The 14,634-nt window shown below is 32.0% G+C and overlaps 3 protein-coding genes across 3 annotated transcripts; 2 read left to right on the top strand and 1 right to left on the bottom strand.

Annotated features, from left to right (window-relative positions):
• Nucleotides 1-935: 935 nt before the first annotated feature.
• On the top strand, nucleotides 936-2,693 carry PG985_005400 (carboxylesterase; the record flags this gene model as incomplete). Its single annotated transcript, XM_066825169.1, has 3 exons — nucleotides 936-1,203; nucleotides 1,295-2,124; nucleotides 2,208-2,693. 3 exons carry the CDS (start codon nucleotides 936-938, stop codon nucleotides 2,691-2,693), a joined length of 1,584 nt encoding a protein of 527 aa, XP_066688329.1.
• A 638-nt stretch (nucleotides 2,694-3,331) lies between these two features.
• Nucleotides 3,332-5,615, top strand: PG985_005399 (HET domain-containing protein; the record flags this gene model as incomplete). Its single annotated transcript, XM_066825168.1, has 2 exons — nucleotides 3,332-3,788; nucleotides 3,850-5,615. 2 exons carry the CDS (start codon nucleotides 3,332-3,334, stop codon nucleotides 5,613-5,615), a joined length of 2,223 nt encoding a protein of 740 aa, XP_066688328.1.
• Nucleotides 5,616-13,059: 7,444 nt separating this feature from the next.
• Nucleotides 13,060-14,634, bottom strand: PG985_005398 (uncharacterized protein; the record flags this gene model as incomplete). The annotated part of the gene is made up of 1 exon (XM_066825167.1): nucleotides 13,060-14,634. The coding sequence occupies one exon, from the start codon at nucleotides 14,632-14,634 to the stop codon at nucleotides 13,060-13,062; it is 1,575 nt and encodes a 524-aa protein (XP_066688327.1).

The raw sequence follows: 14,634 nt of genomic DNA, 5'->3' as shown, positions 1-14,634 counted from the left end.
AGGGGGCTCGAGAGTATGGGCCTAGGGAGAAGGGAAAGGTGAGAGACAAAGCAGCACCCTAAGTAGGGAGGGGCGCAAGCGACTATTCAAATGCATGTTGACGAGTGCACAGAGAGCCGGAAATAGATGCTAGATCGAGGGGAGAAAGTATTGGAATGAACCAAGGCAGCGAGCGTCGCAAAAGGTGAGCAGAAGAGGGAGCCAAGCTAGGGGGGTCAAGACGGAAATGGCCAACGGTCGGAGGCGGCGTGAGTCTATGAAAGAGCCGAAGAACAGGGGGTTGCCAAAAGCCTGGTCAGGAAGGCGGTCAGACTGTGTAGACTTTAAGGAAGGCGGTGAACGATTTGCGGGATAGCTGTTTGGCAGGCGGGAGGGTCCGAGCGTGTGGAATGACCGCCGGATTAGCAGGCACTTCCTGCCTAAAACGGCGGCAAATCCACATCGACGCATATTATTATAGTTATATTAAATAAAAGACTTTTAAATAATTAATAAAGGAAATAAGGATAATTTTTTATATATAATCCATTAAGTTATTAATAACGATTAGAAATAAAACTGGAATTAAAGAGGAAATTTTATAATTATTAACCGTTATTAAACTTTTATCGATTTATAAAAGTTATAATTATTAAAATATTTTTAAAAGTTTCGAAAATATTAAGTATAATATTTTATTTTTAAATTTATTGTTTTTAAGGTAATTTGTTTTTTATAAGTATTTTATTTTTATCGAGGAATTTTAGTACGAATCGAAAAAAAAAAGAAAGAAGAAAAAAGTGCAGATATTGCTTTTAGCCAGCAGCCGGAAGTGGCATCTTCCACGTATGCTGCGTGGTTCTTTTGCCATGCATCATCGAATTTGCGACATCTCACGAGGTAATTGGAGATTCACCGCTACCACATGTATAGGACACTTGAATTTTGTCTGTACCATGGCACATGCGATTACAATTCTCTTATTTGCAGCTTTCTCTGCTCTTGGGAACTGCAGCCAGGATGCGGCAACATCTTACTACCCCTCACCAATAACGGCCAATACTACCAGCGGTCTGCTTCTTGGGCATCCGGGCCCGAACCGAAGCAACGTGGTCGAGTTCCTGGGTATCCCCTACGCTGCGCCTCCCATCGGAGAATTGCGCTTTGCTCCGCCGGTGCCGTTGCGGAGTTCTGGTGTAACCCTGAATGCATCCAACTGGGCAAGTGTCCCTCCTCTCTGCATCAAAACCCGAAGCTAAAACACCTAGAAGATTGGCTAATACATGAGCTACAGGGCTTGTATGACATCCATTAGAGTTGCGAAACGTGTACTGTTCTTCTACTGACCGAACCTCTTCTAGTGATTGTCCTCAGGCGCCGTCCAAGCCGGTGGACTTCCCCGGCTTCACTCCCCAAGCCCAGCGCATCATCAACTACTTCGTCGGCAGCGCCGGCAATACTCAAAGTGAGGACTGCCTGACTCTCAACATATGGACCAAGCCGACCCCCTCCGCTGCCCAACAAAAGCCTGTTCTCATCTTCCTGTACGGTGGACGCTTCGCGAATGGCAATACCCACACCCCGTTTTACGACGGCCAGGCCCTCGCGGACGCCGAGGACGTCGTCGTGGTCACGCTGAACTACCGGGTCAACATCTTCGGGTTCCCCGGAGCGCCAGATGCGGCAGGAAACCTCGGTCTTCGGGACCAGCGGCTCGCCGTGGAGTGGATCCGGGACAACATCGCAAGCTTTGGGGGTGACTCCTCCCGCATGGTGCTCTTCGGGCAATCGGCCGGCGGCGTGGCTGTGGACTATTGGGCTTATGCGTATCAAGAAGAGCCGATCGTCAGTGGGCTCATATCCCATTCCGGCAACGCCCTCAGTTTTCCCCTGAATGAACCTAGCCGTCAGGTCAGCAATTGGGACAATGTTTCACAAACCCTGGGATGCGGCGCCGACGAGAAGACTCTGGCGTGTATGAGAACCAAGGGCTGGACGGAAATACTGAAGGCCGCATCCCAGGTACCATCTGCAGCCAGTAACAACCCGGTGCGGTCTACTCCACCATTTTACCCACAGGCTGATGAAAAGCTGGTCTTCTCCGACTACGACAAGCGCTCACGAGATGGCAACTTCGCCCGACTTGTAAGTCAGCTCTAAGCCCAAGTCAAGGCAAGCAGAATGAGGATGAGGAAACCCCAGTCAGCTAACCCAAGCATGCAAAACAGCCATATGTCCTTGGAAACAACGACAACGAACAGGGGTACTACGTAATATCCGCCTATGGACGCGGTATCAACGTCACCAAAGCCCAGGGCGACGAGTTCTTGCTGACATCCTTCACGTGTCCCAACTACGCGCAGGCGCTGAGCCGCCGAGCCGTCGGTGTCCCCGTGTGGCAATACCGCTACTTTGGCGACTGGGAAAACACCCGGCTGTACCCGACTAGCGGCGCCTATCATGGCGTTGACATGCATATGATATTCGGGAACTCGGAGGCTGTCGCGGGTATCCCGCCGTCCCTGCCACAAGAGAAGACAACGGCGTTGATGCAACATCTGTGGGCTCAGTTCACTGCGGATCCTGTCAATGGATTGAGCCATGCTGGGTGGCCCCGCTTCGAACCTGGCTCATCTTCCCTGGCACACTTCGCGTATGGGAACTCGCCTGAGTGGAGTTTCGTTGACCCCAAGGCTTTGGTAGACCGATGTTAGGGGATTCACCTGGAAAGCCTGGTGGATACGTTGAAATAGACGTTTAAAGTTGACACGGCCCGTCCCGCACGCTTATCGGAAACATCAGACGACTGGGATTGCACACACTACAACTTTATATGGTGAAGACAAGTCTGGAGCTTTCCACAATAATGTTCTTCCATGCAAGGATTCCTCAGGGACGGCACCTTTAGCATAGGTAGTAGTCCAGGGGTGATGCTGTGCTAGGTAGATCCTCGTCCTAATATGAGTGTTGGAGGACGAGGAGATGTTCTCAGGTCAACCCATGCGATCGAGCCCCTGCATACGTTCGGTCAAGATGATACAAAGGAAGCGTTAGCTTGCCAGTCTAAGCTCTGATGGTCTCACGTTTATTGGGTAACACAAACCTGAACTAGGTGGTCCAATGAAATCCCGAAAGCATCGTCAACTGTTCAGCCGCAACGCCCTACCCCGCGCAAGGCATACACGAGCATTACTCCAATGGCTATGTCTTCCTCTCAATCTGTGCTAAATCTCAGCTGACTTCTATGGCATATCTTACAAGGGACGACATTGGGCTCTTGCCCATTTAGCAAAACAAACAAGACTATCACCCGTGATGAGTATGCCCCGGCGTGACCGGTTCGAAAGACACCATGCCCGAAGAAACCGTTTCTCAACCTGTCGCGCCCTCCTACGACAAGACACGGGTCAATCTGTTCACCCTCATGGGAACAGAAGGCTGCAAGCTGGACTGCCCAGATTGGGAGCGCTTCATTGATATTATTAGTCTCCCGACCGGTCGGAATTCGATCAAGAGAGCTAGGAACAAAAAGAGAGAAGAGTTCTTGACCGGCCGGGACACTGAATCTATTCAGAAGCCGAACCGCAAGAAACGTATCAGTTTCCGTTTCAATGAGATGGCTGCATCAGCTGGCAGTGGCTGTGGGTCTTGCAAGTTTTTGAGTCGCGTGCTGGACCGCATACTCCTCGAGCACGTAGACCTCGCGCGGGATGCTGTTGTATTCGAATGGCTTGACTACCACTATTCCTTGCGGATTACCAGTCAAGACACTGGCCGATCGCGCGAATTTCAACTTTTCTGTGACTCTGGTATGGCAGCCAGTATACATATATTGCATTGAGAGCAGTGCAAGCTGATCATGTGTTCTAGACAGCACAACCGCGATCTTTGGCATGCATTCTGCGCAAACACTCTCGGGTGTGACCTCCAACATCGGATCACTACAGACAGCTCGGGGCTGGGTGAGACACTGTGACGCAGCCCACGATGCTTGCCGGGCTGACGAGACCACAAAGTTGCCCAAGCGAGTACTCGATTGTGTTGAGCTCGTTAAAGAAGGCGAGCCAGGGATCCGGCTGATCGAGGATCGAGACATCAGCGCACGATTCGCTTGTCTGTCTCATTGTTGGGGGACGACACCGATGCCGGTGCTGACAAAGACTGGGACGATTTCTGAAAATCTGGACTTCATTGCCTGGAACAGGTTGCCAAAAACGTTCCGGGACGCCATCACAATCACCCGTGCGCTCGGTCTGCAATATTTATGGATCGATTCACTGTGTATCATCCAAGACTCCGAGATAGACTGGCAAATTGAGTCCAGCAAAATGGGCGACGTCTACAGTAACGGATATATCACCATTGCTGCAGTGTCATCACCTGATTCCAAGGGTGGGTGCTTCCCGTGTAGTCCTCTGGAGGATATTTGTCTAGATATGCCACTCAAAGATGGCCTGAAAGCCGGCCTCGGTGTGCGGGAGAAGTCTACGGAGGACTTTTCATGCCAAAAACCCCTCCTGACTCGAGCCTGGGTCTACCAGGAGCGCATGCTGTCGCGTCGGACTCTCCTATGCCATCACCGAGAGCTTCAGTTCGAATGTCGCACGCGGTTCACCTGCCAGTGCGGCAACAACAAGATTGCGCCACACATGGACTCTAGGCATGAGGCACAACTCAGGGCCAAGAGAGAACACAACAGAAACTTGAACTTCAGCAAAACGATGCAGAGTTGGCTCAACGCCGTAACCACATTCTCGAGCTTGAGGATCACGAAGGGCAGTGATAAGCTTCCAGCTTTGTCCGCTTGCGCTAGTAACTCGGCTTCTGGCAGGGGCCGTTACCTCGCCGGACTGTGGGAGCAGACATTTGCCGAGGATCTACTATGGATCACCGAGCCAACGAAGCCTACTGAGACCGAGACGCCTGGCCGCCCGAAATGGCGGGTTCCATCCTGGTCGTGGGCAAGTGTGGATGCTGATTCCGGTGTGCGCTTTCCGGCCCAGATAGGGAAGTCCCAAGCGAGCCTCTCGCTTCACGCCTTCCGAAAGCGCATAGTCGAGGTAAATTGCACACCCAGAGGCCTGAATAAGTTTGGTGAGGTGGTGGATGGATACTTACGACTGCGTGCTCGTCTCATTCCTGGGAAAGTCCGGAGCAACTGTCCCAGCTGCACACTTGCAACTAGGAAGGGACAAAAATACATATTTGAATCGACACGGCACTACGAACGCTTGGGTGACTACATTAAGGCGGATTGTAGATCTAAGGAATACAATCCGCTCATAGTCCCGCGGGAAGTTGAATTTGACTTCTTCCCAGACTTCTTGTTCGAAGACAGTACTTTCGAATTCACTCATGGTTCTGCCGGCGGTAGCTCTTGCAGATTGGCACCCATCTGGACTATGTACATGTATGATGTATCGCGCCGACATGGAGATACAGTGATATTGACTCGAACGATGTACTTTATGGTGCTCAAACATGTACCGTCCGAGCTGGCTCCCTCGACGGGTGAGCATTATGAGAGAGTAGGGATTGTGAGAGCTTTTCTTCCCAGTGTCAAGGCAATGGTGGACTGGGAAAGAGACATACTCGAGCCCTTGTCGACTGAAGAGCAATTGATCACGCTTAGATGAAGCTACTAAGCAGAGTAGGATATGCAGGACCGGGCCCTTAACAAGTACAGGCAAGATATGCTTGTGACTTGATATATTTCTTTCTTTCTTTTCTTATTGTATCAGATTGGAAACTATTAAATGGGCTATAGTACGATCGTACCGGTAAGTTGGGGTTTAATATAATATATTTATTATATATATCTTATTTATTATAATATAATTTATTAAGTTTTTTATATAAAAGATTTAATAATCTGTACACTTTATATACGTAATACTTTTATTATTAATTTTAATAACCTTTAAGTTAATAATATTAATATTAATAATTTTTTTTTTTAAAAAGCGGCTCTCTTTTCTAAATCTTTTTTCTACTTTTATTATATTTTTATCGTTTCTTATATAAATATATTAAATTATTTAATTTTTCCGTTTTTTTTTTATATAAATATTATTATTAATACTTAATTCCGTTATCGTAATTAAATTAATAAAAACAGAATCGCCGATACCTTTTATAATATTTAATTTTTTATTTAATTTTTTAATTTATATTCCTTTAATAAAAAAAATTAAAATTATATAAATTAATAAAAAAATTAAAATTATATAAATTAATAATTTATTCTTTTAAATTTTTAAATTAAATATAAAATTATTAAATTAATAATTTAAAAAATTCTTCCCTTTTATTAATATAAATATTAAATTAATTTTTTATATAAAAAATATTTTTTTTATTTTTTTATTATTTACTTTTATTAATTTTTATTTTATATAAATAATTAATATTATTATATATATATATCTCTTATTTTTTTATTTTTATATATTTTTATATAATAAATAATAATAATTAAATTATTATTATCGATAATTAAAATATCCTAAGTATTAATATATTTAATACTTTTATTATTATTAATATTAATAATTAATATTATTAAATTTTAATTTTAATTAAATTAATAATTAATCGAAACTTCTTCCTTATTTTTTATATTAATATATAATTATTTTATCTTTCCCTATTATTTCTATTAATTTAAATAATTTATTAATATTATTTTTATATAATAAGCCGATAAAAAATAAATATATTAAATACCGAGCCGCGATATTAAAATCCGAATTTCTTAAATTAATACCCCCCGTTTCGTTTATATCCACTTTTTTTATTATGAAAATTATTTTTATAATTTATTTATTATTTCCCGTAATATTTTATTAATTCTATATAAAAACCGTTATAATATATTAAATAATTATTCGTTTTATAACTATTTTTAATTTTAATTATATTAAAATAATATTTATATTTTATATATTTAAATATTATATAATAATTAATATTATATTTCTTAAAATAATAATAATAATAATAATAATAAAAATAACGTTAATATTATAATAGTTTATAAATAAAATTAATTATATAATAAATATCGTATAATAATAAATAAAAAAAAATTTTTTATATAATAAATTCTTTTTTTAAAATTTAAAATAAATATAATTATATTTCTTTTTCTTCGATTCTCTTATATAGTTTTTAATATAAAAAATACTTAATAATAACCGTATATTTTATATGAAAAAAAAAAAAAAAAAAAAAAAAAAAAAAAAATATTATATAATAATTCCGTATCGCTTATTTAGCGTATAAGGTAAGTTTTTCGATATATACCTTAATTTATATAATAAATTTATTTATAAAAATAAGCTATTTAAAAGTTATATTTAAAGATTTTTCAATAAAAGTATTAATAAAATTATTTCGGTCGTCGATTTAATAAATTTCGATAATTTCTTTCCTTTTATATAATTCTTAAAGTAATATAATATTAATTATAAACTTTTTTTTATTTATTGTTTTAAATTTAATGAAATATTTATAAAAAAATTATAAATTTATATAAAATATTATTAAAATATTTTAAAATTTAAAAGTTTATATAATCTATTAAAATATAAAATTTAAAACGATATCGTTATTAACCTTTAATATTATATTATATAATTTATTTATTAATATATTTTAGGTAACTTTTTTATATTTTATTAAATTTTAATAAACGATATTTTTTTAAATTTTAAATTAATTTTTTATATAATTAATTTCCTATTTAATAAAAATAAAATATTTAAATTAAGAAATAAAATTTTTATTATTTATAAAAAAACTATTAATAAAAATATATATTTTTATATAATAAAAATCGAATAAAATATATCGAAACCTTTATATTAAATTTTTAATTTATTAAATAATTTATATATTTAAATATTTAATATCTTTTTTTTTAAAAGTTTAAATTTAAATAACGATCGATAAATTATATAATATTTCCGGCTAATAAATTAAAATAATATATATATCTTTTATACGTTAAAAAATATATTATTAATTTTAATCGATTATTTAAAAGTTTATAATTTAAAGTTAATTTATTTATTTTTTTTATTTAAAAAAGATATTATATAAATATAATAAAATCTTTCTTTTATTAAATTTAATAAATATTTATTTAATAAAAGTTTTTTTTAATTTTATACGAAATTTAATTTTTATTAATTTTTTTTTTTTGTTAAAAAAAAGATATTATAAAATTAAAAATATTATCGATTTATATTATTATAATATCGAATTTTTTCGATTTAATTATTATATAAAAGAGATATAAATTATATATTAAAATAATTATATTTAATTATTATATATAATATTTATAATATATTTTAAATTAATATAAATTAAATTTAACGAATTTATATAATAAAGAAATAATATAAAAAACTATTTTTTTTAAAAATCGATTCCGGAATTTATAAAAACGTTTTATATATATATTTTAAATAAATCGGTTATATAATTAAATATATATTTATATAATATTATATAATTTTTTATATATTTTAAAATTTTAAATTAAAATTAATCCGAAAGTAAATAAAAATCGTTAATTTATTTTTTAAATTATTAAAGATTAAATAAAATTTTTTTTTTTTATCGCTATATTTTTAAATTATAAATTTAAATTTTTTATATAATTTTATATTTTTCCTTTTTATTTTTTATATAAATTATATTTTAAAGATATAATATTTATTAAATATTATTTACCGTTATATAAATTTAAATACTTTTTAAATAATTAAATTATTAATTTTTTTAACGTTAAATTTTTAAAACGAAGGTTTAAGAATTATAATAACTTTATTGTTTCGAAATTTTATAATAAAGTTATAATTCTTTCGTTTTTTTATAATTAAAAATATAACTAGGGTATTATATAAAAATAATTTAAAATCCGGTATTATTATTATAATATAATTTATAATTTTTTTTTCTTTTAAGTCCGAAATATTATTATTAATAATTATAATACGGTATATAATTATTATTATATAGGATAATTATTCCGTTATTATATCAAATTAACGCGGTAATTACTTTACCGCGCAAAATAGTAACGATTATTTTAACGGTTTTTTAAATATATATTACGCGTATAATTCTATTTCGTTATTTTTTAAAATACGGTTTTTTTTTTAAAAAAAATTATTTAATTTATATTATTTAAAAGTTTTTTAATTCGTTATTAATATCGATATAAATAATTTAACTTTTAATAACGGTAATTTTATATAATTTTTTTTATTTTTTTTTTCCCTATTAAATAAAAATTTTAATATAAAATAAAAAGTTAAAAATATTATAAATATATAAACCGTTTTATATATTTAAAACTTGATTAATATTAATCTTTTTACGATATTTTCGAAATAATTTTATTATTTTTTATATAGTTTAAACTTTTTTTTATATTTTAAAAAAAAATAAAAATTATATATTAATTTATAAATATATTTTAAAAATAAAAAATATAAAAATAAATTCGTTTGGGCCGGCGGTATTATTTAAAGCTTTAATAATTATTTAGAAAATCGTTTCTAGGTTAATATAGTTACTAAATTTTTTTTTTAAAAATATTATATACTCGACGGAATAAAACGTAAACTTTTTCGATTTTTTTTATAATTTAATATATTTTAATAAATATTTATTTATATATAATTCTTATCGTTTATATAAAATTTTAAAATTTATTTTTAAAATAAATACTTAAATTATATAATATAATATTAAAAAGTTTAAAATAAATATATATTTAATATCGATAAAAAATATTTTAAATATTTTATATATTAAATAGTTTAAAAAATATAATAGTTTAAAAAAATATATTTATATTAATAATATATAATATATTCCGTTTTATAATATATATAATATTAATAACGATTTTATAATTAAAATTATATTCGTTATAAAAAAAAATTTAAAATGTTATAAAATTGAATTGTACAATTAATATTTAGTATAAAATTTTTAAATTTTTTTAAAATTCGCCGAGGTAATATTATTATAGTTAATATTTTTTAAGAAATTATATAACTTTTTCGTATAAAAAGTAATTAAATTTCTGATATAAATAATAAAGTTTTTTTTTTTTATAAAATATATTATTATTTTTATATAATTAATATTAAAAAACGGATATTTTTATTTTTAAATAATAAAGAATTATATATTTTTTTTTTTTATATAATAATATTTAAAATATTATTATAATATATTTTAAACCGGTCGATATTGAAAAAATAAAAAAAGAATAATATAATCGTTTTAAAGATATAATATATTATTATTCCGAAATTCCATCGTATAATAACGATTTTAATTATTATAATAAATAACGAATTATTAAATTAAATTATTATTAATTCGAAATTTTAATTAATTTTTATATTAAAGTTTTTTTATATATAAATTTCCGTTTAAAATTTATTAATTATAAAAAACGTTATTATATCAATATTTTAAAATTCTTTTTAATATATTTAAATATATTAATTATAAAAAATAAACATTTTAATTTATATAATTAATTTAATTATGAAATATATATTATTTCTAATAAATTAATAAAGAAATATAACGTTAATAAAATAATATTTAATTATTTATATAAAATTAAAATTAAAATTGTTTTTTAAATCGTTATCGAAACTTTTTAATTTTTTTTTAAATATAATTTTAATAAAACGGTTATTATATTTACTTTCTTAATTTTATATAAAAGTTTTATAATTTTTAAAATCGATTTTAATATTTTTATATATTTAAATATATTATATATAAATATAAAATTAATTTTTTTTAAAATAATTCGTTAATTAATATTTTTATTTATAATAAATATAATATATTTATTAGTTCGATAATTTTATATTATATAAAAATTTTAAGTAAGATAATAAAAATATTTATTAATTCCGATTAAATTAGAATATTTAATAATTTTTATATAATATTTTTTTTTTATAATTAAAATAATTTTTTTTTATATAATTATTTATAAATCTTTAATCGATAAAATATATTTTTAAATTTATAATTTTATATAATTAATTAAATAAGAATATTAAAATTTCCGCTTAATCTATTACGGCAATTATCGATACCTAGAAATCCGAAAAAAATCTTTTATACGTCGATTTTTAATAAATAAAGCCGATATAAATATTAAAATTCTTCGATATACCTAAACAATAATTATTTAAAATTAAACTTTCTTTTAAAAGTTTATTTTAAAAATTTATTAAACGAGTTATAATTTATTAAAAAAAACGTTTAATATATTATATAATAATTTTTTAAGGTTTTTTTTTTTATTCGTATAAAAATAATTATAATTTAATCCGTATAATATTAATTATAATTTATTTTCGTATTAAAATAATTATTAAAAATATAATATATTTTATTTTATTTTTTTTTAAAATTAAAGTTATAAATAAAAAAATTTATTATATAATTAATAAAAATACTTAAAAAAAAATATAATATTATTTTTTTATAAAGTTATTTTATTAATATTAAATAACGAATATTCGAATTTTATTCGTAAAAATATTATATAAAAAGTTAAAATACTTTTATTTTTTTTAATATTTTTTAATAAAGTTTCGGAAATTTTTTCCGTTTATTGTTTTATTATATATTAATTTTTTTAAAAAAATATTATAAATAAAGTTATATAAAAAGAATAAATTTTAAAATAAAAGGTTTAAAATATATTTAAAATTAAACGCGGGAAAGGTTAAAATATTTTAAATAATTTATATATCGAGGATATCCGGGTCCGTTTTCGAAGTAAATTGTAAATTATTTATTTATTATTTTATATAATCGGTTATTTTATATTTTATTTTAAGGTTTAATAATATTTATTTTAATAAATTTTAAATCGATTCCCGTTATAATTTCGGAGTTGGGCGTAAAATTTATTAAAAAAGGTCGTTATATTTAGAATTATTTATAAAAATTATTAAAAAAAAAATCGTTATTATATAAAACCTTTTTTATTTTTTTTTAAACTTTTTTATAATATTTATAAGTCGATTATAAAAGTTTTTAAATAAAATATAAACGTTATTATTATTAAAATATAATAAATATATTTTTATTATTATATAATTTATTTTTTTAAAGTGTTATATTTTTTATATTTTAAAGTTATTAAAAAATTATTTTTTTAGCTTTATCCTTTTAATTTTAAAGGTAATGTATTTATATAAGTATTATATAAAATATATATTATATATTTCTTTTATTTTAAAGGATTTAAAAAGGGTTTTTATATTAGGGATTTTATTTTAAAAGGTAATATTAATATATTTTTAATAAATTTTTTTTTTAATTCTTATATTTTATATAATATTTTTATATATAATATAATCGTTATTCGGGTTCGGATCGATAATAAAGGTTTTATTTATAAAAATTATAATAAATATAATATTATTAAATTTATTTATATAATAATAATTTAAAGTATAAAGTAATATATAATATAGCTGGTTTTTTATATAATTTAAGATTTTATTTTTTCTTTTTTATTTTATAATTCGGAAAAAAAGTTTGGAGTTATACGGTAAAATCCGTTACGTTTTTTCTTTAAAATTTTATTTTATAAGATTTTTCGGGGTTATTTAATACAATTATTAAGGATTTTATCGATATATTATTTCGTTATTTTTATTAATTTATAATTATTTTATATAATTATTAATTAATATTAAATAAATTATAATATAATTATATTAATAAATTAAGGTTTAATATAATATATTTATTATATATATCTTATTTATTATAATATAACTTATTAGGTCCTTCGTACGAAAGACCTGGTAGTCCGTATACTTTGCGTACGTGACACCCTTATTACCAGTCCTGGTAGCCCCTAAACTGGTAATACCAACAGAAACCATTACTACTTTAAACCCGCATTCAATGAAAGCGTCTGCGATATCACCTCAAAACACGTTGCTATTGGTACAAACGGAGACCATACGGGTTCTGCCACTAGATTCTCCCCGTGAAACCCTAACCTCAGGAAGGAGGGAACTTGAAGTTCGGTGGCAGCTCCAGGACAACATCCTCTTCTGAAATCGGTTCGCTTTCCCCAGCTGGTCTCCCCTGGCCCTTGGCCACGGCTTCCTGGAACTGCGCCCACACATCGGCCGGAACCCCGTCACTGGTCCAAGGCACCTTCTCCCGGACGTTGTCGTATGTGACGTCGTGACCGGGAAAGGGGTATGGCTTGGTATGGTCTTCCTGCTCCATCCAGATCTTCTTCATGTCGAAGCCGTCTTGCCGGATCAACGGCCAGAAGTGCACGTGCACGTTGTACGTGAAGCGGACCCTGAGACGCCCCTCGTACCCGTCGGCATCGCGGATCCCGTCCCCATCCGCCGGCGGTTCCCATTCGGCATCGTAGACCCAGACCTCTGGCAAGACGACTGTGTTTTCCTTGAGAATATTGTCGAGGGCCGGGAAGCCGTGTCGGTCCCAGACCAGGAAATACCGAGGGTGCAATGTCTTGTAATTGCCCTGGAACATGTCCTGTCCGCGGTTCGTCCGGTGGTCATGACGAAAGACGGATGCGGCCGCGGCGGGTGCCACAAGCTCCCGGGCCATTTTGGTACCGATCTTGTAGTGCAGGGGCCACTCCGTCTCGCCCGTTACCGCCTTGTGCATCACATGGAACTCGCTGTCTTCGCCCTCGAGAGACTTTTTCAAGGCCCGCTGGAACAGCCGGTCCTTTTTGCCGCGGAAGAAGCCGTCCCTCCAGTCGGCCGCCTGCTCCCAATACTCGTCCAGGAGGTCCATGAGTTCCTGCGTCTTGTACAGTCCGAAGCCGATGAGTCCGGTGCCGTAGACGGCCTGCAATTCTGCCATTCGCTTCTCCTCCGCCAACTTGCGCGCCTCTTTCTCCCGCCGAGAGTCCTCCTTCGACTTTTCTATCCTCAGCTCCCACTTGGTTAGCTGACCCTTGGCCATTCGCTCTTCCAAATCCTTCCGTTTTGCCGCGAGCTCCGCAAATCTTGCTCGACTGTTTCTTCGACTATCTTCCCAAACGTCCAGCCCACTGAGCTCGCGCCAACGCACATGTGCATAAACGTACGTCATACCTTCCTCTTCCGTCTGGACCGCTTCTACGGCGAATCCCTTGTCGAAGCCGTCGACTTTCCAGTCCAAGGCGTCCAGCGGCCGCGCGTTGAAGCGCTGGCGCACCAAGTTGGCTTGCTCCAGCGTCATCCACCCGGCGTCGTTTTGGGCCTTGGCCATGACTTCCTCGGCCGTCATGTGCCCCAAGCCCACCGCTTCGAGATTGGCCTGCCGAGTCTCGGTGTCGGGCCATCCCTTCACTGTGCGGCGCTCATCGCTAGTGAGCGAAGCTGGGTAGGCAAGAGCCTTGCCCGTCAGTGGCCCAAATGCTGCGAGCAATTGCTCCCTGTCTTGATCCGACAAGGGTACGCCCTGCTTCTGGTTGGCTCTGACCCTCTCGATCAGTGCCAAGTCCGCACCGCTCTGATAGAGCGGCCACGAAAACTGAGAATACCCTTGGCCCGTATCGGGGTGTTTGACCCTGGCTGGAGGGTTGGCCCAGGCTGCAAGTGGCAT

This window comes from Apiospora marii (assembly GCF_038362585.1).
Source record: "Apiospora marii strain CBS 49790 chromosome Unknown utg000003l_segment0_segment0, whole genome shotgun sequence".
NCBI classification, from domain to species: domain Eukaryota; kingdom Fungi; phylum Ascomycota; class Sordariomycetes; order Amphisphaeriales; family Apiosporaceae; genus Apiospora; species Apiospora marii.
The sequence above is the reverse complement of the archived record's forward strand: the minus strand, read 5'-3'. Positions and strand labels throughout refer to the sequence as shown.